The sequence below is a fragment of the Ahaetulla prasina genome, chromosome 3 (assembly GCF_028640845.1).
Source record: "Ahaetulla prasina isolate Xishuangbanna chromosome 3, ASM2864084v1, whole genome shotgun sequence".
Taxonomy (NCBI): domain Eukaryota; kingdom Metazoa; phylum Chordata; class Lepidosauria; order Squamata; family Colubridae; genus Ahaetulla; species Ahaetulla prasina.
In genome coordinates, this window is record NC_080541.1 from 19,489,383 (window position 1) to 19,514,434 (window position 25,052).

Here is a 25,052-nt window from a genome sequence, read left to right on the forward strand (position 1 = left end):
GGAGAGCCTTCTCTGTGGGGGCACCTACCCTCTGGAATGAGCTTCCCCCAGGACTTCGACAACTTCCAGACCTCCGGACCTTTCGCCGCGAGCTTAAAACATATCTATTCTTTCGAGCAGGACTGGCTTAAATAGGGTTTTATATGGATTTTATTGGGGTTTCTTTTATATTTTGTATTGTATTTTAAATTTAGGCTATTGGAATAAGTTTTTTAAATATTGTTTTTATTGAAATGTATCGTTTTTATTTTATCTGCCTGTTCACCGCCCTGAGTCCTTCGGGAGAAGGGCGGTATACAAATTAAATTATTATTATTATTATTATTATTATAAAAGGCAAGGAAAGATCAAATAAGGAAGATATAGGAGTAGAAATGTAACAACAAGAGGAAACAGAAAAAGTGTAGTTTGTAGAAATGAAATTGGGTACACTTTTTTATATGTATATATGTAAATAAATTAATATTAGAGTTGTATGTATAAAGGGTACATTGAAATAAGGGAGAAAAAATGGACAAGTAAATGTTTAATCGTTGCGAAATTGTTGGAAAGAAACTATTGTTTAAAGATTCTTTTTTGTTTTTCGAAAAATGTTTAATAAAACTTATTTAAAACAAAAAAAAGATTGGTACCTCTCTAGTCTATAACATTCATTTTGATGTAAGTTGTGGTTCTCCACCTCGCCGTCCAATCTTATCCTCAAATTTGGATTGAAAAACTAAATAATACCATGCTTGTGATATTGACTTTCAAAATTGTAACGTACATCAACAGAATAGTTTTTCCCTTCCCTTTTCTAGTCTCAATAGTCTAAGCTATTTATACAATCAAATGTTAACAATTTTTAAACCTATTATGCAAATATCAATGGATGGAACAATACCAGGTACTAAGATTGATAACCATCATTGAAAAAAAACAGGGTGGGAAGCATTAAAAATGCCACATTTTGCCTTTTATAGATTTTACTGTAATTTATTTCATTGGTGGTTGGGAGTTACCCAGAATTACCCGACACTGGCACAACAACAACAACAACAACAACAACAATAATAATAATATTGCCAGAGTCAAAATGTTGAAAAAATATCGCAACCTGGCCGTCAAAACTACACAGCTATGTTTGAAACATGTAACAGTGATACCCATTGTTGTCGGGGCACTCGGTACCATGTCCAAGAATTTTATATCAACAAATTGCAGCTTCCTGCAATAACACCAGCAGAAAACTGCGCTACTTGGAGCATCGTACATCTTAACAAGGTACTTGGTTGATACTTAAGATGCTGGCAGCAACCTATATCAACCATTAACACCAGTCAATGGTATTTGTGATGTATTTTGAATGTTCAGTTGACTGAGTTTCATGTTTAATGAATAAAGATACTACTACTACTACTACTACTACTACTACTAATAATAATAATAATAATAATAACAATAACAATAATAATAACAATAATAATGGGCAAGTGAAAAATGTGGTCAGCAAAGAATACACGCAAAGGGTCAGGAAAGTTCTAAAAAGTAAACTGAATGGCGGTAACACCATCAAGGCTATAAACATACCCGTTATCAGATATGCTGCTGGAATTGTAAACTGGACACAGGCAGAGCTGGACAGTCTGGATAGGAAAACAAGAAAACTGATGGCCATACACTATGTGCTGCCCCCGCGTAGTGACATTGACAGGCTATATTTGCCCAGAAAGGTAGGTGGCAGAGGAGTTTTGCAAGTGAAGCAGACAGTCAAAGAAGAGAAACATGCTCTGGCAGATTATGTGAAAGACAATGTTGCACCAGCTTTGATGGAGGTCAACAAGAGGAAGCTGCTAAAAGTACAGCAAACCAAGTATCAATATAGGAAAACAGCGATGCAAGCTCGAGCTGACAGCTGGTGTAACAAAGCACTGCATGCACAGTTCCTTGAAAAGATCCAAGGAAAAGTAGATAAGGAAAAGACCTGGTTATGGCTGACCAACGGAACATTGAAGAAAGAAACAGAAGGCCTAATTCTTGCGGCCCAGGAACAAGCCATTAGAACAAATGTAATCAAAGCCAGAATAGAAAAATCTGCTGATGATCCCAAAGGCAGACTCTGCAAAGAAGCGGATGAAACCATTGATCACATATTGAGCTGTTGTAAGACAATAGCTCAGACTGACTACAAACAACGTCACAACACAGTCGCTCAGATGGTCCACTGGAACTTGTGTCACAACTACCATCTGCCTGTAGCAAAGAACTGGTGGGATCATAAGCCTGAAAAAGTGATTGAAAATGAGCATGCAAAACTACGGTGGGATTTCCGAATACAGACTGATAAAGTTTTGGAACACAATACCCCGGATATCACGATTGTGGAAAAGAAAAAAAATGTGGATAGTCGACATTGTTATACCTGGTGACAGCAGAATCGATGAGAAACAACTTGAAAAAGTCACCAGATATCAAGATTTGAGAATCGAACTTCAGAGACTCTGGCATAAACCAGTGCAGGTGGTTCCAGTGGTACTCGGCACACTGGGAGCTGTGCCTAAAGACCTAGGCAAGCACTTAAAAGCAATTGGCGCTGACAAGATCACCATTGGTCAGCTGCAGAAGGCCACCTTACTGGGATCTGCTCGCATAATTCGCCGATACATTACACAGTCCTAAACGCTTGGGAAGTGTTTGACTAGTGATCTGTGATACAAAATCCAGGATAGTTATCTCGTTTGCTGTAGATACTGTCATTTTGTGTAAATAAAATCATCATCATCATCATCATCCCCCTCCTCCCTCCCTCTTCCTCTACCCTAGCTTTCTTTCGCAAAGCTGCTTTATCTGGTGTGACCATTAGAGGGCAGCAGAGCGCCAAAGTCCTCTCACGGCTGCCCTCCAGCGACCATTCAAAATTGTGCTGCCTATTGTTTGCTCCCCCTAGCCCTTGGTCGACCCCCTGGCTTGCCTATCAAAACCCAGGCTGGGTAGCCAGATTCCTCTCCCCCGTTGACCCGTCCCTCTGCTCCGGGGGTCCCTATGATGATCTAAGTCAGGGGTCTCCAACCTTGGCAACTTTAAGCCTGGAGGACTTCAACTCCCAGAATCCCCCAGCCAGCAAAGCTGGAGACCCCTGGTCTAAGTAGACCTGGACAGAATCCTCAACCTTTGGGGACGGCTTGTTGGGAGGGCGGGCGAGGCGGAAATCTTGCCTGCCTCCTCCTCCCCTCCGTTCAGTCCGAGCTTGTTTCTTACCGATGCAATTAATTTCTATACGGAGGAGAAACTTTTGTTTTTCTCCTTCATACTTAAACACTACGATCCCACTCCCTGTTTTTTTCAGTAAAGGAACTAGGTAGGACGTCGCCTCTGCAGACTTCTTTCCTCTTTATGAGACGATTTTCGGCCCTTTTTTCCATGCGCCTCGTTAGCGCAGTAGGCAGCGCGTCAGTCTCATAATCTGAAGGTCGTGAGTTCGAGCCTCACACGGGGCAAAGCAACTTTTTCGCCCCGAACAAGGAAAGAAGAAAGAACCCCCCCCCAACCCACTCGTTGGACCACCTTAGGTCAGGATACCCCCTGATGCCATCCAAACGGCCTTATTTTTCGGGTGCAAAACGCCTAAGGCTACTTCCGGGAGGACGGCAAGGAGACAAAAGATGAACTAGCTATAAAGATTGCTTTCCCTCTTCCAATCCTGTCCTTAGAACTTAACCTGTGCTTAATTAAGTATATTTCTTATACATTTACTTCTGGGCACACCTGCACTTACATTCAAATTTACTTTGAAATGTACTTATTTATTCAAGCGGGACTGGCATAATAGTTTTGATTTTAATTTGGGGTTTTATTGATATTTTTAAAATTTTAAATTCAAATTCTTAAATTATCAGCCTTTTGCAATTTGTTACGTTTTAATTGTTGGTTTTTAATTGTATATATCCTGTGTCTTATCTCTGGCTGTACACCGCCCTGAGTCCTTCGGGAGAAGGGCGGTATAAAAATTTAATAAATAAGTAAATAAATAAAAAATTAAAATACTGGCATTTATTTTAGGGACCAGAATTTTGGATGTGCTGCAATTTCAAGATTGCTTTTCCTTCAAACAGGGCAGTTTGTGATTTTCAGCCAAAGTGCCAGCTTTTTTTAAAAAAAGTGTATTTGAATCTTTTTAGACACATGGTCCTATTTTATTCAAAAAGTACACTCAGAATTCCTTTGGCTGTTCTTAAGCAAAAAAACAAACAAACCTGTGATCAATGAATTAAAGCAGTGATTTTTCAATCTCAACAATTATAAGCCAGGTGTATTTCAACTTCCATGGCTGACTTGGGCATTCTGGGAGTTGAAGTCCATACATCTGTAAAGCTTGCAGCTTGCATTCCCAAAGAACACCCACATCCACACTTTTTGTGATGGCTAGCCTGCGGTGCTAAATTGTGGCTAATTTTTGACACCGTGCATGAAAACCTTCCCTCTGGCCATCTGTAAGATTGAGTGAACCATCAAAATAGGATTCATGAACCAAGATCAGCACATGGGGATAGATGAGGAACTCATCAAATTTGCAGATGACACCAAGCTGGCAGAAATAGCCAACATTCCAGAGGTTCTACATTTAGGCCAAAAAAACAAAATGCACAGGTACCGGATATGTGATACCTTGCTCAATAGTAGTAACTGTGAGAGGGATCTTGGAGTCTTAGTGGACAACCATTTAGATATGAGCCAGCAGTGTGCAGCAGCTGCCAAAAAAGCCAACACAGTTCTGGGCTGCATAAACAGAGGGATAGAATTAAGATCACGTGAAGTGTTAATACCACTTTATAATGCCTTGGTAAGGCCACACTTGGAATATTGCATTCAATTTTGGTCGCCACGATGTAAAAAAGATGTTGAGACTCTAGAAAGAGTGCAGAGAAGAGCAACAAAGATGATTAGGGTATTGGAGGCTAAAACATATGAAGAACGGTTGCAGGAACTCAGTATGTCTAGTTTAATGAAAAGAAGGACTAGGGGAGACATGATAGCAGTGTTTATTAATAGAGTTGGAAGGGACCTTGTAAGTCAGTGGTAGTCAATCTGGTCCCTACCGCCCACTAGTGGGCGTTCCAGCTTTCAAGGTGGACAGTAGGGGTTTTGTCCGATACTGAAGCACTTTCCTTTTTTTTAATTTAATTGACTTTTTTTAAAAAAATTCATAGCATTATTTAAAAACATTTTCATTAGATTTTCATAAAATTCCCCGTGACAATTTAAATTTCTGAAAATATATTATTTGTATAGCCCGTGCGTAAGTTTAGTTGACATTACGTAAGTGAAACTAAATGGCGCTATAGTGCGACCGCAAACAAAAGAGCCTCGTCCCAGAATAGCTCGCGCATCTCCCCCCACACCATCCAGTTGTAACAGACAAGCAGAGCTGGTAGCCGGCGCCCCCCCCCCAACCCAATCCACAATGCGCGAGAGGCATGCGCAGACGACGATACACGGCGCATTACTGTGGAACCGATGGGCGGTTAGAAAATTTTACTACTAACAGAGATACAAAAGTTGGCGGTAGGTATAAAAAGGTTGACTAACCCTGTTGTAGGTCATCTAGTTCAGCCCTCCCCACCCCCAGCCAAGCAGGAGACCCTACACCGTGTGTCAGCAACTGCAGCTCTGGAGCCGTATGTGGCTCTTTGGGCCCTCTGCTGTGGCTCCCTATGAAGGAACACCCCACCCACCCCCATCCGTTGCTTTTTCAGCTCCTGCTCACCAACAATTTTGCGATTCTGAAGATAAGTTGCAACTCTTTATTTAAAATGTATTTGAAATACTGGCTAAAAGTTTAAAAGGTCCAATTTTTGTTCAAAGCTTTTATTTTTATATACAAAAATAATTCTAAAAAGGTATTTTGAAAACATGATGCAAAATCAAGCTTTTTTTGTTGGAATCTCATTGAACAAGTCCATGGAGAGCCGGATCGGGGCCTCTTCAGCTCTCTTTCACTGGGCTTCTGCTGGTAAACTTTCCTTCCCCCCGAGCGTGGGACATGAGCTTCTTTCTGAGTTGTCTAACTTCAGCCATTATTTCCCGTTCTTTCGATTCCAGCTCCTGCCGTCCTCGGTCTAAAGAGACTGGAAAGGTAAAAGGAGACCTTTTAAAAAAATGATCGGTTACAATAGGAGTCTCCAACCTTGACAACTTTAAGACTTGTGGACTTTAACTCCCAGAATTCCTCAGCCAGCTTTGCTGGCTGAGGAATTCTGGGAGTTGAAGTCCACAAGTCTTAAAGTAGCCAAGGTTGGAGACCCCTGGGTTACAACATCAGCATCACAAGCTCAGTGAAGATACCTTTGAAGATCCAAGAAGCAGCCAGCGGTTTTATTCTGAGAGGACAAATGTCCCTAGGGATTCTATAGGCCAGTGTTGGCGAGCCTTTTTGGCACTGTGTGCCGAAACGGGAGAATACATGTGCACACTGGAAACGGGAAGATCATCTTCCTGGCGGGTGCATGCGGCTGTTCTTCCGGTTTCCAGCGCTCCTGCATGTGTGAAGATCAGCTGGCCGGTGCACCAAAACCCGGAAGAGCAACGGGCGATGGCTCACGTGCCCGGAGAAATGGCTCTGTGTGCTACTTCCGGCACATGTGCCATAGGTTCGCCATCACGGCTATAGGCAATCCCTATAAGCAGAGGTTGGTTTCAGCAGGTTCTGATCAGCTCTGGAGAACTGGTAGTAAAAATTTTGAGTAGTTCGGAGAACTGGTAAATACCACCTCTGACTGGCCCCGTCCCCATCTATTCTCTGCCTCTCGAGTCCCAGCTGATCAGGAGGAAATGGGGATTTTGCAGTAACCTTCCCCATGAGTGGGATGGGAATGGAGATTTTACAGTATCCTTCCCTTGTCACGCCCAAACCATGCCACGCCCACAGAACAGGTAGTAAAAAAAATTTGAATCCCATCACTGCCTATAAGGGTTCTATAAGGTAGGATATTTATTTATTTATTTATAGTTATTTGCTGCCCATCTCACAGCTGAGGTGATTTAGGGTATATTGTGGGTTCTCATCTGTTATGGATGTACAACTAGTGGGATCACGAAAAAGGGCTTTCTCAGTGGGGTGTACCTTCTCTATGAAAGATCATTCCCCCCCAAGCTATGATTGGCCCCCACCTTGTTACTTTTCCAAAGATGTGGTTTTTGTCAATGGGCTTGAGGCCCCAAAGGGAGATGGAGCTGATCAGCTGGTTGATTTCATTGTGTGATTGCTACCATGGCAAGAAGAGGGGGAGGTTTTATGGGTTTTTATTTTTGTGGGTTTTTAATGTTGTAAACCGCCTGGAGCTACCTGTATGTGTGTTAGGCGGCCATATAAATGAGTATATAATAAATAAATAAAGTAAAAGCAAACAGAACTTAACCATCCAAATGGACGCTAGAAGGCAAGGGAAATTTATACATTTATTCAGGGCCGGTTTTAAAAAAAATTAAATCACTGTTTTCCCCTTCCATTGTTGATTCAGAAGCTTGCGTCACATCTGGATCTGAGGCGCTGTAGCCTTTGTAATCCCAGTGCATGTGAACGGCACCAGGGTGGGGAAACTGACTACACCCTGGTTTCAATCTTGTTTTTCTTTGCAGAGAATCAGGAAGATGGCCCTGATGGAGAATTTAAGTTCAGAAGAAGCAGAAATTATGTGGCAGAGGCTCAGAGAGACACTCCCCTAATTCACATGAGTATAAGAAGGGGCGGAAGTACAACCCCCAATCAGATCTCTTATTACAGCTCCTCTCAATAAAAAATAGCTTTAACCTTCCTGAGGGGATGATTCCTAATTTGGTCTACATCTTTCCACCTTCAGCAAGCTATTTGATTGCAAGCCCTATTTATGGCTACCAACAACAACTAGGTGCAAGAGCAGACTGCCACGCTTCAATATTTTCTCCTTCAAAAGAAACCCACATTTTGCCACTTACAGTGGATGGAGGAATCTGCCCCAGAGGATTCGTTTAAACAGGCGTTGCCATGTTGCGTCTTCCGAGGTTCCCGATGCCATTCTGAACCTTCGGGAGTCTTGGAGGTTCTCAGATCCCGCAGTCGCTCTGTAGAAAGCGGACGCGTTTGAAATACGTTCGGCCAGATAATGTACTTTGGATTTTTATGTATAGGGGAGTCCTTGGGTTGGCTTATAAACCACTTATTTTTTTAAAAAAAAACCCCAATTTAATTCATAATACATAAGCTGCCCTAAAATCTTCTGGAGTAGGCGGCCGTAATAAATTTATTAAGTATTTGTTTAAAGGTTCCAATACAGTGATGGCTAATCTTTTCCAAACCGAGTGCCCAAAGTGCGTGCATGTGTGCAGCCCCCCCCCGAACTTCCAAAATACAATGCGTGTGCTGCCCTGCACACGCGCTCACCCCGTGCATGTGCCCTGCCCCCTGCACGCGCCTCCCCACATGCACGCGCCCCCCGCATGTGCCACGCTCTCCCCGCACATGCACAGCAGAGACCTGAAAACCAGCTGGTCTGCAGGAGGCGCGCGCGCATGCGCGGCAGAGCTGAACTGGGGCGACGGCTTGCATGCCCACAGAGAGGGCGCTGCGGGCCACCTCTGGCATAGATTCACCATCATGGTTCTAATACCCTCTCAAATAGCTATAATGTTTGGCAAGATGTAGTTAAAAAAACCCATGATGCTACCCATTGTAATGTGAATGTAGCAAAAGTGAGGGGGAGGATTGTTCTCTCTAAAGCAGCGTTCCCCAATCTTTCTGGACTGGCGGTCCAACATGGGGGGAGGGGAGGAAGGTTGCGTGTGAGGACCAGGTGCGCTGGAAGCTTGTGCAAGCGGGGTTGCGAGTACGTGCCAGCCTGTGGTTCACACAGCCCGGTTGTGAATAGCCCATGGCCTGGTAGTGGGCCACGGCCATCAGGTTGCCTTCAGGGCAGTGTTTCTCAGCCTTGGCAAGTTTAAGATGGGTGGACCTCAACTCCCAGAAGTCCCAGCGGCCGTAATATATGCCTCACGAAAAAAATCATAGAGATTTCTGTAGTTCTGTTCTGCCATGTACAAACAGCTCCTCCACTCACCAAAATAGCCATCTCCGTCCTGAAGCTTTACTGCCAGTTCTATGGCATCATTCATTTCTTGGTTCAGAAACTGCTTCCTGTTGGCATCCAAAGCAGCAGCGATATCCTGCTGTGCTGTCAGCTGCTCTTTTTTCCCCATGGTTTCATCCAGCTAAAATGGGATAGAAAAGCAGGAGATTTCCATTAGAAAAGGAGAAAGCAGGAAGAGAGAAGGGTTCTCTCCATAACTAAAAGCCCCTCAAAGTGACACCGTCGTCGTCGTATGAGGGAAAAAAAAAAAAAAGGACACAAGAAATGTGACCATGACTCAAGAGGAGCACAAATAGTCGTGAATTAATTCACTACAGAAGAGAAGGAAAGTATTTCCTTCTCTTCTGTATTTAAAATTTAAAAATGACATTATTTAAAATTTAAAAATGATTTAAATGTTTTAAATGTATTTAAAATTTAAAAATGACATTAAAAATTTAAATTTAAAATTTAAAAATGACATTATCTGTTTACAAGAAACACATATTAGATCTTTAGACCAGAAATATTTGATAAACTCAAAACTGGGAGTACATTTTGTTGCCTCCTCTTTGGGAAAAAAAGAGGAGCACAAGTAGTCCTTGATTTACAACAATTCATTTAGTGACCGAGTTCCAACGCTACTGACTGTTGCAGTATCCCCATGGTTGCGTGATCAAAATACGGACGCTTGGCAACTGACTCATTTTTATGACGGCTGCAGTGTTCCAGGGTGATGCGATAACCTTTTGTGATTTTTTTTGGGGGGGGGGCAACCAAAGTCAATGGGGAAGCCAGATTCGCTTAACGACCGTGATACTAACTTAACAACTGCAATGATTCATTTAACAATTGTGACAAGAAAAGTCATAAAAAATGTGGCAAAATGCACTTAACAAATGCCTCATTGAGCAAGAGAAATTTTGGGCTCAACTGTGGTCGTAAGTCAAGGGCTACCAACACAACAATTTGCTCCAGCATGTTGTGATCAACTCCGAGAATTCTCCAATGGAAACACAGCTTGGGAATTTTGGGAGTAACAAGCCCAACTCTGCTTAAAACTCTTTAAAAAGAATGCAAATGACGAGCTGTCTGCAAGGAATATAAATCCTGCCATTCCCCATCATCCAGTCAGATCTGAAGAAGCTTCATGGATGAGAAGCCAAATGTCTTCTCATCCATTCTCAACGAGTACTGTATTTTTCAGAGTATAAGATGCACCGGAGACGCACCTTAGTTTTTGGGGAGGAAAATAAGAAAAAAGCTGATGGGCAGATAGATTGGCCTCCCGGAATACCACCAATCAGCTGTTCCCAGAGATGAATTTTAGCAACAGGTTCCTTGGTTGTGAGCTCTGTGCCTTGCTTTTTTTTTTCTGCCTCTGAAACTCTGTTTCAGAAAAAACTTTTTTCTGCCTCTGAAAGCCTCCAAAACAGAACTTCAGAAAAAAAGCCTCTGAAGCTCTGTTTGGGAGCTTCTTTTCTGAAACTTCTGAAACCTCCGTTTGAGAAGCTGGGTGGGGCTACATTCAGAGTATAAGACGCACCCAGATTTTCACCCTCTTTTTTTGGGGAAAAAGGTGTGTCTTATACTCCAAAAAATACGGTAGTCCTTAATGGGTCTAAGTCTACATGGAGAGAAGTAAGCAGTGGGGTGTCACAAGGTTCCATTTTCGGCCCAATACTCTTCAATATCTTCATAAATGACTTAGATGAGGGACTAGAAGGGGAACTCATCAAATTTGCAGATGATACTAAGATGGCAGGAATAGTTAACACCCTAGAAGACAGGCTCAAGATCCAGAGGGATCTTGACAGACTTGAACACCAGGCCCTATCTAACAAAATGAAATTCAATGTAGAGAAAAGTAAAGTCTTACACTTAGGTAAGAAAAACCAAAAGCACACATATCAACTGAGGGAAACCAGGCTTAATAGCAGTGATTGTTAGAGGGATCTTGGCGTCTTAGTGGACAATCAGCTATATATGAGCCAGCAGTGTGCTGCAGCAGCCAAAAAAGCCAATGCAATCCTAAACTGCATTAACAGAGAGAGATACAATCAAGATCAAGTGAGGTACTTGATTTCAAGTGAAGTAAGTTTCTGGAGAAGAAGTGAGCTTCTTCTCCAGAAACACTACACTACTAACCAGAGTTTATAAATCATTTGCTAGACCAATTCTTGAATACAGCTCGCCTGTCTGGAACCCATACCACATTTCAGACATCAATGCAATTGAACGTGTCCAGAAATATTTTACAAGAAGAGTTCTCCACTCCTCTGAATACAACAAAATACCTTATGCCACCAGACTTGAAATCTTGAATTTAGAAAACTTAGAACTCCGCCGCCTTCGACAGGACCTGTGTTTAACTCATAGAATCATCTATTGCAATGTCCTTCCTGTTGAAGACTACTTCAGCTTCAATCATAACAATACAAGAGCAAACAATAGATTTAAACTCAATGTTAATCGTTTCAATCTTGATTACAGAAAATATGACTTCTGTAACAGAGTTATTAGTGCTTCTCAAAATCTCCAAAGTTTTAACCAAAAACTCTCTACTACTGACCTCACTCCATTCTAAGAGATCTATAAGAGGCGTGCATAAGAGCACAAACGTGCCTACCGTTCCTGTCTTAATGTTTCCTTTCATTAAATCCAATTAATACAGTTATCACATACCGTATATACTCGAGTATAAGCCGAGTTTTTCGGCACGTTTTTTGTGCTGAAAAACGCCCCCTCGGCTTATACTCGAGTCTACCCTTGCAGAGCCGACCCAGGGAGAGGGTTTTTTGCCCTCGGGGACAGCTGGGCGGCAGGGCGAGCAAATGCTGCCGGCATCCTTTCCCAGCCCGGCCGGCCCGTTTGGGGGCGGCGGCTGGCCCCCGGCGTTTTCTTCCGCCGCTTTTTGATGGCGGCGGCGGCGGTGGTCGGCGGAGGGGGCGGGGGGCGGAGGGGGCGTTCGACATTTTCGCCCCCCTCTCACTCGTCCTCCTCTTGCCCGCGGTGGGGGCGGAGGCGTTGTCACCTCGCCCTCCTCTCCAGCCGAAATTGAGTGCGGCGGCAGTGGGGGTGGGTGGGTGAGGCCGCCGTGAAGTGCCGGCTGGGGAGCCCAGGAGCCAATCCCGGCTCCCCAGCCGGCACTTCACGGCCTCCCCACCCCCACTGCCGCCGCACTCAATTTCGGCTTTCGGAGAGGAGGGCGAGGTGACAACGCCAAGGCGAAGAACTCTCTTTATTTGTTTGTCACTCGCCCTCCTCTCGCCTCGGAGGCGGAGGCGTTGTCACCTCGCCCTCCTCTCCGGCCGAAATTGAGTGCGGGCGGCGGTGGGGTGGGTGGGTGGGGAGGCCGCCGTGAAGTGCCGGCTGGGGGCCGGGCCAATCCCGGCTCCCCAGCTGGCACTTCACGGCGGCCTCCCCACCCCCACTGCCGCCGCACTCAATTTCGGCTTTCGGAGAGGAGGCGAGGTGACAACGCCTCCGCCCCCACCGCGGGCAAGAGGAGGGCGAGTGACAAACAAATAGAGTTCTTCGCCCTTGGCGTTTGTCACCTCGCCCTCCTCTCCGGCCGAAATTGAGTGCGGGCGGCGGTGGGGGTGGGGAGGCCGCGTGAAGTGCCGGCTGGGGGCCGGGATTGGCTCCTGGGCTCCCCAGCCGGCACTTCACGGCCTCCCCACCCCCACTGCCGCCGCACTCAATTTCGCCGGAGAGGAGGCGAGGGTGACAAACGCCAAGGCGAGAAGAACTCTGTTTGTCACTCTCGCCTCCTCTCGCCTCGGAGGCGGAGGCGTTTGTCACCTCGCCCTCCTCTCCGAGCCGAAATTGAGTGCGGCGGCAGTGGGGGTGGGGAGGCCGCCGTGAAGTGCCGGCTGGGGGCCGGGATTGGCTCCTGGGCTCCCCAGCCGGCACTTCACGGCGGCCTCCCCACCCACCCACCCCCACTGCCGCCGCACTCAATTTCGCCGGAGAGGAGGCGAGGTGACAACGCCTCCGCCCCCACCGCGGGCAAGAGGAGGGCGAGTGAGAGGCGAAAATGTCGAACGCCCCTCCGCCGACCACCGCCGCCATCAAAAGCGGCGGAAGAAAACGCCGGAGGCCAGCCGCCGCCCAAAACGAGCCGGCCGAGCTGGCAAAGCATGCCGGCACTTCAATCCCGGCTCCCCAGCCGGCACTTCACGGCGGCCTCCCCACCCACCCACCCACCCCCACTGCCGCCGCACTCAATTTCGGCTTTCGGAGAGGAGGCGAGGTGACAACGCCTCCGCCCCCACCGCGGGCAAGAGGAGGACGAGTGAGAGGGGCGAAATGTCGAACGCCCCTCCGCCGACCACCGCCGCCGCCGCCATCAAAAGCGGCGGAAGAAAACGCCGGAGGCCAGCCGCCGCCCAAAACGAGCCGGCCGAGCTGGCAAAGCATGCCGGCACTTCAATCCCGGCTCCCCAGCCGGCACTTCACGGCGGCCTCCCCACCCACCCACCCACCCCCACTGCCGCCGCACTCAATTTCGGCCGGAGAGGAGGGCGAGGTGTCAACGCCAAGGCGAAGAACTCTCTTTATTTGTTTGTCACTCGCCTCCTCTTACTGCCTCCTCTCGCCTCGGAGGCGGAGGGGCGTTGTCCTGAATACATCCCAATAAAATGCAAAGGTTTCAAAGCATGTTTTGGAAAAGCAGCGAGGATGGGGAGAATGCTGCCTTGAATGTGAAAGAAACGTGGAAAACTCCAACTACAGTATAAAAAAAAAACATTTGCACTCAGTACTTTTTATTTTATTTTATTTTTTGCCAAGTTTTCCCCAGGGTTTTTTTTCCCCCCTATGGAAATTGGGGAGGTGGGGAGAAAGAGGTGAAAAAGAAAAGCCTCTTGGAAAGCGGAGAAATACGGCAAGAACAAACAATTTCTCCCCCCCGAGAGGGGGGCAGGAGGAGGAGGAGGAGGAGAGATGGGGGCATTGCAAGCTAGGGTGGGAAGAAGGAGGAGGAAGAAGAAGGGAGGCAAAAGAAACCGACCCTCGCGCAGATCAGCAAATTAGCTTTCCTTCTCCAAACCAATTTTTTTTTTTAAAAAAAACCCGTTCTACCCAGAGCAAATGGCAAATAAGCAGCCCGTTTTGAGTCTGATTATTGTTTCGCGGTGGTTGCCCTCTCTGATCTCCTTGTACATGACAAGGCACCTCTAACCCAGCGCTTTGTGTTTGTTATTGGTAATTCTCCTCTCCCTTCTTCCATTGGAGTCCTCTCCCCTTCCTTTCCGAACGGGGCGGGCGATTTACCTTCTCTGCCTCTTTTTATTTTCCTGGAGGTGGAGGTGTATTCCTAAGGATGCCTTCAGTGCTGGGGAAGGAGCCGATCCATGGAGGGGAGGGGGGCGACGCTGCCGAGAAGCCGCTGCTTACAGAGAGCGAAAGAGCCAGGGAGACCTTGGCATAGGTGGGCGGCTGGTGTAAGGCAGGGCAGAACCTTCGACCCGCAAGGATCCCGGGAGGTGGGGGACGAAAGAGAGGCAGAGAAGGAGGGAGGGAGGGAAGGAAAAGAAAAGGGGGAGTGAAAATAAGAGCAGTCCGAGCAATAAATAAATATTGCTGGGCTGCTTTCCAAAAATCCTCAGCACGGAACTAAAAGTTGCAAGTGTTTTGTGAGTTCAAACAGTCCCTTCCAGACTAACACGTTTCATTAAAAGATACAAAGTTTGGTAAACTGAAGCTCGCTCTGTCCAATGCAAAAAAATCATCATCATCATATAATAATAATAATAATGATAATAATAATAATAATAATGATGATGATGATAATAATGATAATGATAATAATAATAATAATAATAATAATAATAATGATGATGATAATGATAATAATGATAATGATAATAATAATAATAATAATGATGATGATGATAATGATAATAATGATAATGATAATAATAATAATAATAATGATGATGATGATGATGATGATAATAATGATAATGATAATAATAATAATAATAATAATAATAATAATAATAATAATAATAATAATAATAATAATAATAATATTCAGCCGTGCTTACTTTGATGGCAGCCTGACGAAATGGGGGCAGGGGATACATACACGGTTAGGGAAAATAACAAAACAATGTTTGGGGCTCAATTGCAGTCTTAAATTGAGAACTACCGGTACTTGCAATTTGAACCTTATTGGACACTTCATTCCTGGAGGGTTTTTAAAGAACAGACTGGACAATCCTTTGTCTGAAACAGTATAGGATCTCTTGCTTGAGGAGTGGGGACTGGACTAGAAGATCACTGTTAGTTTGGGATATGTTCAGAGCCCACACATCTGATGACATAAAAATTGGCAAAGTCATCTCAAGTCACTTTGGCCGTTATTCCAGGTGGGCTTACATCTGTATTGCAGCCCCTAGATGTCAGTTTAAATAAACCTTTCAAGGACCATGTGCGAAGGATGTGGCATGAATGGATGACATCTGGTCAAGCTCGTCTGACAAAAGTTGGAAATCTGAGAAAGCCAGACATAGAACTAATAGCACAGTGGGTTCGTGATGCATGGGAAGATATTCCAGAGGACATGGTGCAACGTGCCTTCAAGAAATGTGGCATTAGTAATGCTATGGATGGCAGTGAAGACAGCGCATTGTATGAGAGTGACAGCAGTGATGATGACGACTGTGAACTCAGTGATGACGACAACGATATGCGGATAACATCACAGAAGCTGAAGTAGCTGAAGCTCTGTTTGGACAAACAGATGATGAGGAGGAGAACTCCAGTTTTCAGGCATTTTAGCTCTCGTTAGCTTGGTTGCTGTTACTTTTAAAGATACTGTATTTTTGATACCATATTCTTTTTGGGGACCCCCTTTTGCACTTTTATTGTTTTTCGTTCAAATAAATATTCATGTTATTTTACTTGGCTCTATCTTTATTTTTTACATTGACCAGTAGCTGCCTCATTTCCCACCCTCGGCTTATACTCGAGTCAATAGTTTTTCCCAGTTTTTGTGGTAAAATTAGGTACCTCGGCTTATATTCGGATCGGCTTATACTCGAGTATATACGGTACTTATGCTCATATATATGCTTATATATTATATAGTTATTTTCATGCTTATGCTTATATATACTCTTGTGACAAATAAAATAAATAAAATAATAAATAAATAAATAAATACTAATACCACTCTATAAAGCCCTAGTAAGACCACACCTAGAATATTGCATCCAGTTTTAGTCACCACACTATAAAAAAGATGTTGAGACTCTAGAAAAAGTGCAGAGGAGAGCAATCAGGATGATTAGGGGACTGGAGAACGAAACATAAGAAGAACAATTACATGAAGCGGGCATGGCTAGTCTAGTGAAGAGAAGGACCAGGAGAGACATGATAGCCATCTTGCAATACTTGAGGGGCTACCACAGAGAGGAAGGGGTCAAGCTATTTTCCAAAGCACCCGAAAGCCAGACAAGGAATAATGGATGGAAACTGACCAATGAGAGATTCAACCTAGAAATGAAGAGGAACTTTCTGACAGTGAAAACAATCAACTAATGGAACAGAAGTTGCCTTCAGAAGCTGTGGGAGCTTCATCACTTGAGACTTTCAAGAAAAGATTGGACTGCCATTTGTCAGAAATGGTATAGGGTCTCCTGCTTGAGCATGGGTTTGAACTATATGACCTATTAGGTACCTTGCAACTCTATTAATCTGTCTTCTTCAAAGAAAAAAACCCCAAGAAAGTCCAGTTGCCTCCTTGGAATATTCAAAACCTATCATCAGTGGGAGTGTAGCAGGCAGATACCCAATTGATCCAACTCATAGCCGGGTCACTTGGCATCAGATGAGGAAGAAGAAAGAAACGAACAAGGCCAAGTACTCATTTGCTTGGGGGACAGAGCAACCCAAATCTTGTTTAATCACACAGTTAACTACAACACCCCAAAATGAAAGCCACAAGTTCCTTTGAGGTTGTATGTGAACTGGCCTCATGGATTTCGTCAAACACCATAGTAGCAGTGGAGAAGAGTTCAGGTGCCAATAAAGGAGAATATTTGTAGCTCAGGGTTGAAATGAAGGGTCCTTGCTTGTTTTCTTGCAGATGTTTCATTACCCAAACTAAGTTCAGGTAGTCCTTGAGTTACGACCAGAATACAGCCCAAAATTGATGTTGCTAAGTGTAACATTTGTTGTGAGTTTTGTCCCATTTTAGGACTTTTTTTTTGCCATGGTTGTTAAGCATTTGTTCCCCATTAATATTTTAATTGAGTTATAAAGCAATGTAAAATACAAAATACAAAGTAAATAGGAAAGCAGTAGGGGGTGGATGGGAAGGGGAAGAAGAAGTGAGGAAAGATAAGAAAAAAAAAAAGAAAAAGAAAATGCATTAACTTCCGACTCTCTCTGTTACAGTAAGAAAACTGTATTATCTTACTTGTGATTTGCATTAACATCAAATCACAACTTTTGGCTTTTTCATAATAATATAAACAAGCCATTTCTATAAAGAACAAATCATTGCATTTGTTAAGTTAGTAACCAGATTGTTAAGTGAATCTGGATTCCCCATTGACTTTGCTTGTCCGAAGGTCGCAAAAAAAACTGATCACGTGACCCTGGAACACTGCAACCGTCATAAAGATGAAAGCTGTTGCCAAGAGGCTGAATTTTGATCATGTGACCAGAGGAATGCTGCAAGAGTTGCCACTGTGAAAAATGGCCATGTCACTTTTTTCAGTGCTGTCGTAACTTTGAGCGGTTAGTAAATGAACTGTCATAAGTTGAAGACTAACTACCACATCCGTGCTAGTCTGCTATCACTAACATTACCAACACTGATGATGTTACCTAGTTTGGGTAATGAACTGTCTGCAAGAAAACAACCAAGCTCTGAGACCACCAAGGACCCCCTCAGATTTTAGGTTCTCATCCTTTCACCCTGCTGCGGACAGAACAGCAGAGGCCAATTTGTAGAAGACTTTTAGCCACTCACCTTTTCGGTCAACTCTTCCTTCATTGCCTCAAGCAGCTTAACCTCCGCCATTCTGGTCTTGTGAAGGAGTTCGGCCACCTCTTGGTATCGCTGGTCCCGGTCCATGTCGTCACAGATTCGCTTGTGGAGGAGCTCCGCTTGCCAATTCACGTCAATGTTTTCTTGATGGGCTCTAGCCAAAGATTCTTCAAGCACCTAAAATGACACAAATCGTGTCGGAGAGCACCAGACATGAAGCTGCACATCTTCCTTCGAGCAAATGTCTACGGAGATTCTCAGTTCACCCAAGTCATGGTTTTCCCAAAGGTGGTTTTTCGAGAGGCAACTGGACTTTCTGGTTTTTCTGTGAAGACATTTCGCTTCACCTCCAAGAAGCTTCTTCAACTCTGACTGGATGGTGTGGAATGGAAGGATTCTTCATAACTACCCTGTTTCCACCCAAAATATGACATCCCCTGATAATAAGCCCAATTGGGCTTTTGAGCGCATGGCAATAACACCAAGCGCTTATTTCAGGGTTAAAAAATAAATAAATAAGACAGGGTCTAATTTTTGGGGAAACACGGTACTTCACAAATGCATGGTACAACATAAGAGGACAAACCCATCAGGGCAAGATTCAGCAGTCCATCTGCATTTAAAAGACAAAGGCCACTCTTTTGAAGAGAGCAAAGTCCACATTTTGGACAAAGGACCGCTGGTTTGAAAGAAGGGTCAAAGAGGCCATTTCTGTCAAAATTGAACAGCCCTTTCTCAACAGAGGGGGGGGGGGATACGACATCATCTATCTCCAGTCTACAACACAGTCCTTTCAACAGTTCCAAGAAGGATCCACACCAATTTACACCACTCAGGTGGCCCTGAGGACACAGATAAATCTCCAAGTGGCATCAATGACTCTTTAAAACAGGGGTGTTAAACTCAAGGCCTGGGGGCCGGATCCAGCTTGCAGGGTGCTTATATCTGGCCAGCAGGGCCGCCCTGGAAACAGCGAAAGACCAGCTTGCAGTGCCTCAGCCAGCGAAAATGGAGCTCGGGAGGGCCACAGGCGGCCCTCCTGAGCTCTGTTTTTGCTGGCAGAGGGTTGCAGGAGGCCATCGCAGGCAAAAACAGAGCTTGGGAGCCTGTTTTTGCTGACAGAGCACTCAGGCAGCCACAGGCACCCCTGACACGAGTGACATTGAGCTGGCCACGCCCACCCCGGCCCCATGAGGTCAAACACGACCCTGATGCGGCCCTCAATAAAATCGAATTTGACACCCCTGCTCTAAAAGAATGCAAATGACCAGCTGTCTGCATCCTTCCATTCCCCACCTTCCAGTCAGAACTGAAGAAGCTCCTTGGGTGAGAAGAGAAATGTCTTCAAAGAGAAACCAGAAAGCCCAGTTGCTTCTTGAAAAAGAACCTTTGGGATTCCTACCAGCAGGACATCATGCTTATGAACTGCCAATTGTTCGATCGTCTGTGACCTGCCTCACGTGATCAAGAAGAATTAGTTTATCTACAAATTATTTCCGTAGCCTGGCATGGTCTAAAAAAAAAACCTGGGAGATGATAGTTACTGGGTATTTTGTGAGACTGAGACAGACAACAATCATTTTCCCATCATAGGAGATATTTATAAGAATATTCAAGGAAAGTGAGTGAGAAACTAGTTTGGATATGCAGGAATTTCGGCTAAAATGTTGCTTCGGCTTGAAGGAACTGCATATAAGGTTTGTGTGAATGCTCCCCACATTCTCTGAAGAACTTTTTTTTGCTTTTAAAGCCAAAGTACCACACAGAGCTACAAGTAGTCCTCACTTAATGACAGGTCGCTTAGCAAATGTTCAAAGTTATGATAGATTTCCCCAGAGCTAATTATGGCCTGGTTCTGGAGTTCTGACAAGTGGGACCAGTGCAAAGCTCACATTTATGGGAGCAAGGCTCTCATTTATGGCTGTTTGCCGCACTCCGCAGTCATGTCACCATGATTTGCTGCTGATCCAATTCTACAGAGGAATTATTGAGTCTGTCATTTGCACCTCTATAACTGTCTGGTTCGGTTCTGCAACCCAACAAGAAAAACACAGACTTCAGAGGATAATTAGAACTGCAGAAAAAATAATTGCTACCAACTTGCCTTCCATTGAGGACCTGTATACTGCACGAATCAAGAAGAGGGCCGTGAAAATATTTGCAGATCCCTCGCATCCTGGACATAAACTGTTTCAACTCCTACCCTCAAAACGACGCTATAGAGCACTGCACACCAGAACAACTAGACACAAGAACAGTTTTTTCCCGAAGGCCATCACTCTGCTAAACAAATAATTCCCTCAACACTGTCAGACTATTTACTGAATCTGCACTACTATTAATCGTTTCATAGTTCCCATCACCAATCTCTTTCCACTTATGACTGTATGACTATAACTTGTTGCTGGCAATCCTTATGATTTATATTGATATATTGATCATCAATTGTGTTGTAAATGTTGTACCTTGATGAAGGTATCTTTTCTTTTATGTACACTGAGAGCATATGCACCAAGACAAATTCCTTGTGTGTCCAATCACACTTGGCCAATAAAAAATTCTATTCTATTCTATTCTATTCTATTTTTCCAGTTTTTGTTGGTTTCCAGCATTTACTTCTGGTGTCTGGCAAAAAAAACATCCACTAAAGAAAATGAAGTTTGTTTAAGAACTGCGGCAGTCACTTAATGATTGCGGCATTGGCTTAACAACTGCCGCAAAACATATCATAAAATTGGGCAGTTACATGGTGACCTGCTTAATGACCACCACTTATAACTGTAAATCTGGGCTTAGATATGGTCGTTAATTGAGGACTACCTGTACAAGATAATCCTATGCCAATAATGAAAATAATTCCTCCTGCAAATGAAGACAGCAAAGATCTCTGAATTCCTATTCATCCTGCCTGGTGGGGCCAATCGCAGTGGTGGAATTCAAATTTTTTTACTACCGTGGGCGTGGTGGGCGTGGTGTTGCTTGGTGGGCATGGAGGGTGAAGGATACTGTAAAATCCCCATTCCTCCCCACTCCAGGGGAAGGATACTGCAAAATCCACATTCCCACCCCACTCTGGGGCCAGCCAGAGGTGGTATTTGCCGGTTCTCTGAACTGCTCAAAATTTCCTCTACTGGTTCTCCAGAACCTGTCAGAACCTGCTGGATTTCACCCCTGGGCCAATGGTCAGTGAATTTAGGAACAGAAGCCCCAAATATCTGGAGCGTATTCAATATGCATGAGGCCCTTACTTCATGAGCTTTCTGGTTTCCTCCTTGTTCTGCTTCAATCAACCTCTGAAATAAACGTTCTTCAAGATCTGCTTTCCTCCGGCTGGTGTCCATCTCCCCTTTGACTTCTTGTGTCATGGCTTCCTGCTCTTTGACAAGTTTCTGATTAAAAAAAAAAAAAGACAGTAGTGGGATAACGAACTACAAATCAAAACTAAAAAGATACTCCCGCCCCCCCAAATGGTTATTTGACCTCTGGAACACCTACGTTCTGGTCACATACCTGTTCAAAAAGTCGCCGTTGAGTTTCGAGCTCCATCTGCCGCACCTCGACGTCTCGAATGGTAGCTGCTGTTTCTTCTTCTCGCATGGACGCCTACAGCAAACGCAGGTGGTCACACCAAAGCAAGCAACATTGTTTACCCTTTTCTACTTTTTTTTTCTACCCTGTCTCATTTTTCCGGTAGAAAAATATTAAAAATGGCGGGAGTTGCATTCTTGCCTCTTGTGAAAAGTATTTCGCCACACGTTTTTTCACCATTTCTAAACCAGGAATGGAGGTGGAAGTTTGTTATTCACAGGCGTGTGACTCACAATGCACGTGGGCAGCTTTGTGTATGTATATTAACCAGGGGTGAAATCCTACGTCTACAGACCGGTTCGGGCAGACCGCTAGGGATTATGGGCATCAGTTTGCTGAACCGGTAGTAATTACCCCTCCTTGGCCTTACCCATGCCCGGCCTGTCGCCACTCACCTCTTCCGGCTGCTCGATATTCCACAGAATTCAAAGTTAAATTCTGTGGCTGAATGTCAGCTTGGGTCAAAAAAATATTCACTTTAGAGCAAGGGTCTCCAACCTTGGTCCCTTTAAGACTTGAGGACTTCAACTCCCAGAGTTGAAGTCCTCAAGTCTTAAAGGGACCAAGGTTGGAGACCCCTGCTTTAGAGTTGTGAATAAGAGGAAGCCAAATAAAGTAGACAGTCTGCAACTAGAAACTGATGCCCAAAACCCCTAAGAAATGTCCTGGGGTATCAGATGAAAATCTTTGTGGTCCACTTTTTTTTAATCTAGAATAATTATCAGGAGTCCTAGAAATGACCAGCTAGACAGAAATATAATCACATCTTCCTGCTCTTATTCTCCACTCCGTGACACTGGAAATTTGTATCTAGCCATCATGGCCACTCACCTGTCAACTAGGAATTTAATTTGCCCCTTGTTGAATGCCAGGCAAATTGCTCATCACTCATTTCAATGAATGTCAGAATTTCTCTATGGATGGTGTTAAGTAGTATCATTTTAATCTGTCCTTAAACTACACCACCCTTCAGCTTCCTGGAGGACCTATGGAAAAAAATCCTAAAACCTTTGGTTAACATTTTTGAGATCTGTTGGATTCCAACTCCCTGCAGGCATGGCCAATGATCGGAGCTGTGGTCTAATAAGCCTGGAAGAATCCAGGAACAGGGAAAATGTGATCTCGACTTGTTCTCTGGGAGGAACGAAGGAAGCCGGTCAAACAAAAATGCCAGAACTGCAGGTGTCCCTGTTCTCTTGCTTACAGGTTGGGTTACAGGTTACAAGTTACAAGTGGGACAGGTTACCTTTCTTGCAATTTCATCGTCGAGTCTTTTAACCTCCATTTCCCGCTGATTTTGTTGGTATTTTAGGAAGCGTCTCCGTGCGGTTTCCACCAACTGCAGCTCCTTCACTTTCAGTTCTCTCTTGACGGCAGCTAACCTTCATGGGCCAAACAGAAAAGAGGGAGTTGAGAAGGTCAGGAACACATGGATGGATGGATGGATACAAATTTTGGGCAGCTCATCCTAAGTTAGCTCCGTTGGAGGAGGCAAAAGACCCACATGATCCTCCATTCTGTTAGTGGCCAATCAGATTTCTGAGAATGCTAGAGAGAAGAAGAAGGAAGACAATAAATCTCGCTCTTGATTTACACTTTGGTTTCGTAAACTGCCCTCCCATTAAGCTTCCAGGTGCAACTACAGGTGGTGTTGGTTGTACAAGCCCTTCATGAGTTGGGGCCAGATTTGAGGGACTGCCTGCCTCCAGGAAGTTGTCTCTACACATGCATGAGTTCCAGCAGGAGTGGGGGCATTCCACTGATTCAAGAATGCCATCTAGCAGGGGACATTTTTAGCCATGGTGCCTGCCCTTTGGAAGCACCTATCTCATGAAATCAAATGGGATCTGATATTGCTGGCCATTTGTTCCGAGTTAGCAGGGCCCAGTTATTACTGTTCGGGAGATTACCTTTGGTGGGCATTCTTCTGCTCTGTGTGATTTTGTCTTTTTTTTTAAATTTATACTCTTGTTTTTAAATTTGTTTGCTGCCCAAAGTCATGCTGACGAGATGATGCAAATACAATCAAACACAAAATAAAAATAAATGATCATGTGCTCCAGTGAACTATAATTGAGGAGCGTTCTGTCTTGGTTTTAAAATCGGAGGAAGAAACATCATGAACCCATGCTGATGACGTTACTGAGACAGCTAAAAATGCAGATCTGCATAGGTCTGCACCCGGACCCCTCTCCAGACATGAGTTCGGAGGAGGAGGAGTTTGAGTCAGCGGAGGAAAGAGCAGAGCCAAGTGACGGCCTGGGGCTCGGAGAGTGCTAGCCTGACAGAGCAACTTCAGCTGGGTGGATCAGACGACCAACAGGCTGAGGCTGAGGAAGGGGAGCTGCAGCTGCATTGAGTTGGCTCCAAAAATGACCGGGAGCAGTTGCAATGAGGAATCCACACCTTCTCCCGATTCAAGGACAGGCAGAACACTGGTCAGTTAAAGCAGGGGCCTCCAACCTTGGCAACTTTAAGACGTGTGGACTTCAATTTGGACTTCAATGTGTGGACTTCAACTTGGCAAAGCTGGCTGAGGAATTCTGGGAGTTGAAGTCCATACGTCTTAAAGTTGCCAAGGTTGGAGACCCCTGAGCTAGAGTACTCATGAGGAGGCAACCTCGCCTCTCATGAATGGCTGCACAGGCGTCGCCTACTTAATCCTGCCGCGAGGGACTTGAACGTTGCCTTGTGTGCTCGTGCCATGTATCCTGTCCTCTCTGAATCATGGACTGCTTTCTTGGACTTTGTGTGTGCCTGTTGGGCCTCGGTTACCCAGTGAATCTTGCCATGCTGAGCTCAGAATCTGAACTTAGAATGGTTGCTAAGCGACCGGTTGTAAGTTGAGGACTATCTGAAACAGGGTTGTTGTTGTTGTTGTTGTTTCCCCTGAAGTTCAGCATTCAGTTTCCGGACAACTACCACAAGGAGCAAAAAAAATGTAACCCTGAACCTTACCGCCGCCTCTGTTCCGCTAGTTTTTCTTCTTCGGTGAGGAGAATCTTCCTCCTTTGCTCCTCAGCTTCTTGAAGCAGCTCCTGCTTCCGATACCATGTTTCATCTTCTACTCGGTGCTCGATTGCTTTGGCTTCCATTTCATGCAGCATCTGCCTGCAAGGAAGCATTTAATCGGTGTTGTTCTGCTGCAAGGTTCTGCTGCATGTGGCCCTCTCCAGACTGAGCAGGGAAAGGAGGTTAATCGTTTTCAGCTACTCATGAATAACTCATGCTTCATCTGATCCACATGATACATATTTGGGTCACAGGGTCAAAGCCAACTTTCTCCACACTGGAGAACATTGACCGAAGCAATTCATAGCACGCATGGGGAGTGATACTCGTTTTCTTTCTGACAATAATCCACCCAAACACTTTCTTCT

At 44.7% G+C, this 25,052-nt stretch overlaps 1 protein-coding gene and 1 non-coding gene across 3 annotated transcripts in view; one reads left to right on the top strand and one right to left on the bottom strand.

Moving 5' to 3' along the window:
* The first annotated feature begins 3,403 nt into the window (after positions 1-3,403).
* TRNAM-CAU (transfer RNA methionine (anticodon CAU)) lies at positions 3,404-3,476 on the top strand. The gene has a single exon. It is a non-coding gene; the product is annotated as a tRNA-Met (tRNA).
* Positions 3,477-5,769: 2,293 nt separating this feature from the next.
* Positions 5,770-25,052, bottom strand: part of TBC1D31 (TBC1 domain family member 31) — a 41,034-nt gene continuing 21,751 nt past the window's right edge. The window contains exons 15-23 of one of the 2 annotated variants that reach the window (XR_009154276.1): positions 24,631-24,783; positions 22,919-23,054; positions 21,595-21,687; positions 21,333-21,473; positions 18,067-18,261; positions 9,069-9,219; positions 7,951-8,076; positions 6,322-6,653; positions 5,968-6,104 (exon numbers count right to left, since the gene is read on the bottom strand). Coding sequence is in view for 1 of the 2 variants with exons in the window: in XM_058175977.1 (XP_058031960.1) it covers positions 5,962-6,104; positions 7,951-8,076; positions 9,069-9,219; positions 18,067-18,261; positions 21,333-21,473; positions 21,595-21,687; positions 22,919-23,054; positions 24,631-24,783 (1,138 nt within the window). In the remaining variant the exon portion in view is untranslated. Of the gene's footprint in view, positions 6,105-6,321; positions 6,654-7,950; positions 8,077-9,068; positions 9,220-18,066; positions 18,262-21,332; positions 21,474-21,594; positions 21,688-22,918; positions 23,055-24,630; positions 24,784-25,052 lie in introns of both variants that reach the window. The other variant, XM_058175977.1, reaches the window with a different exon arrangement.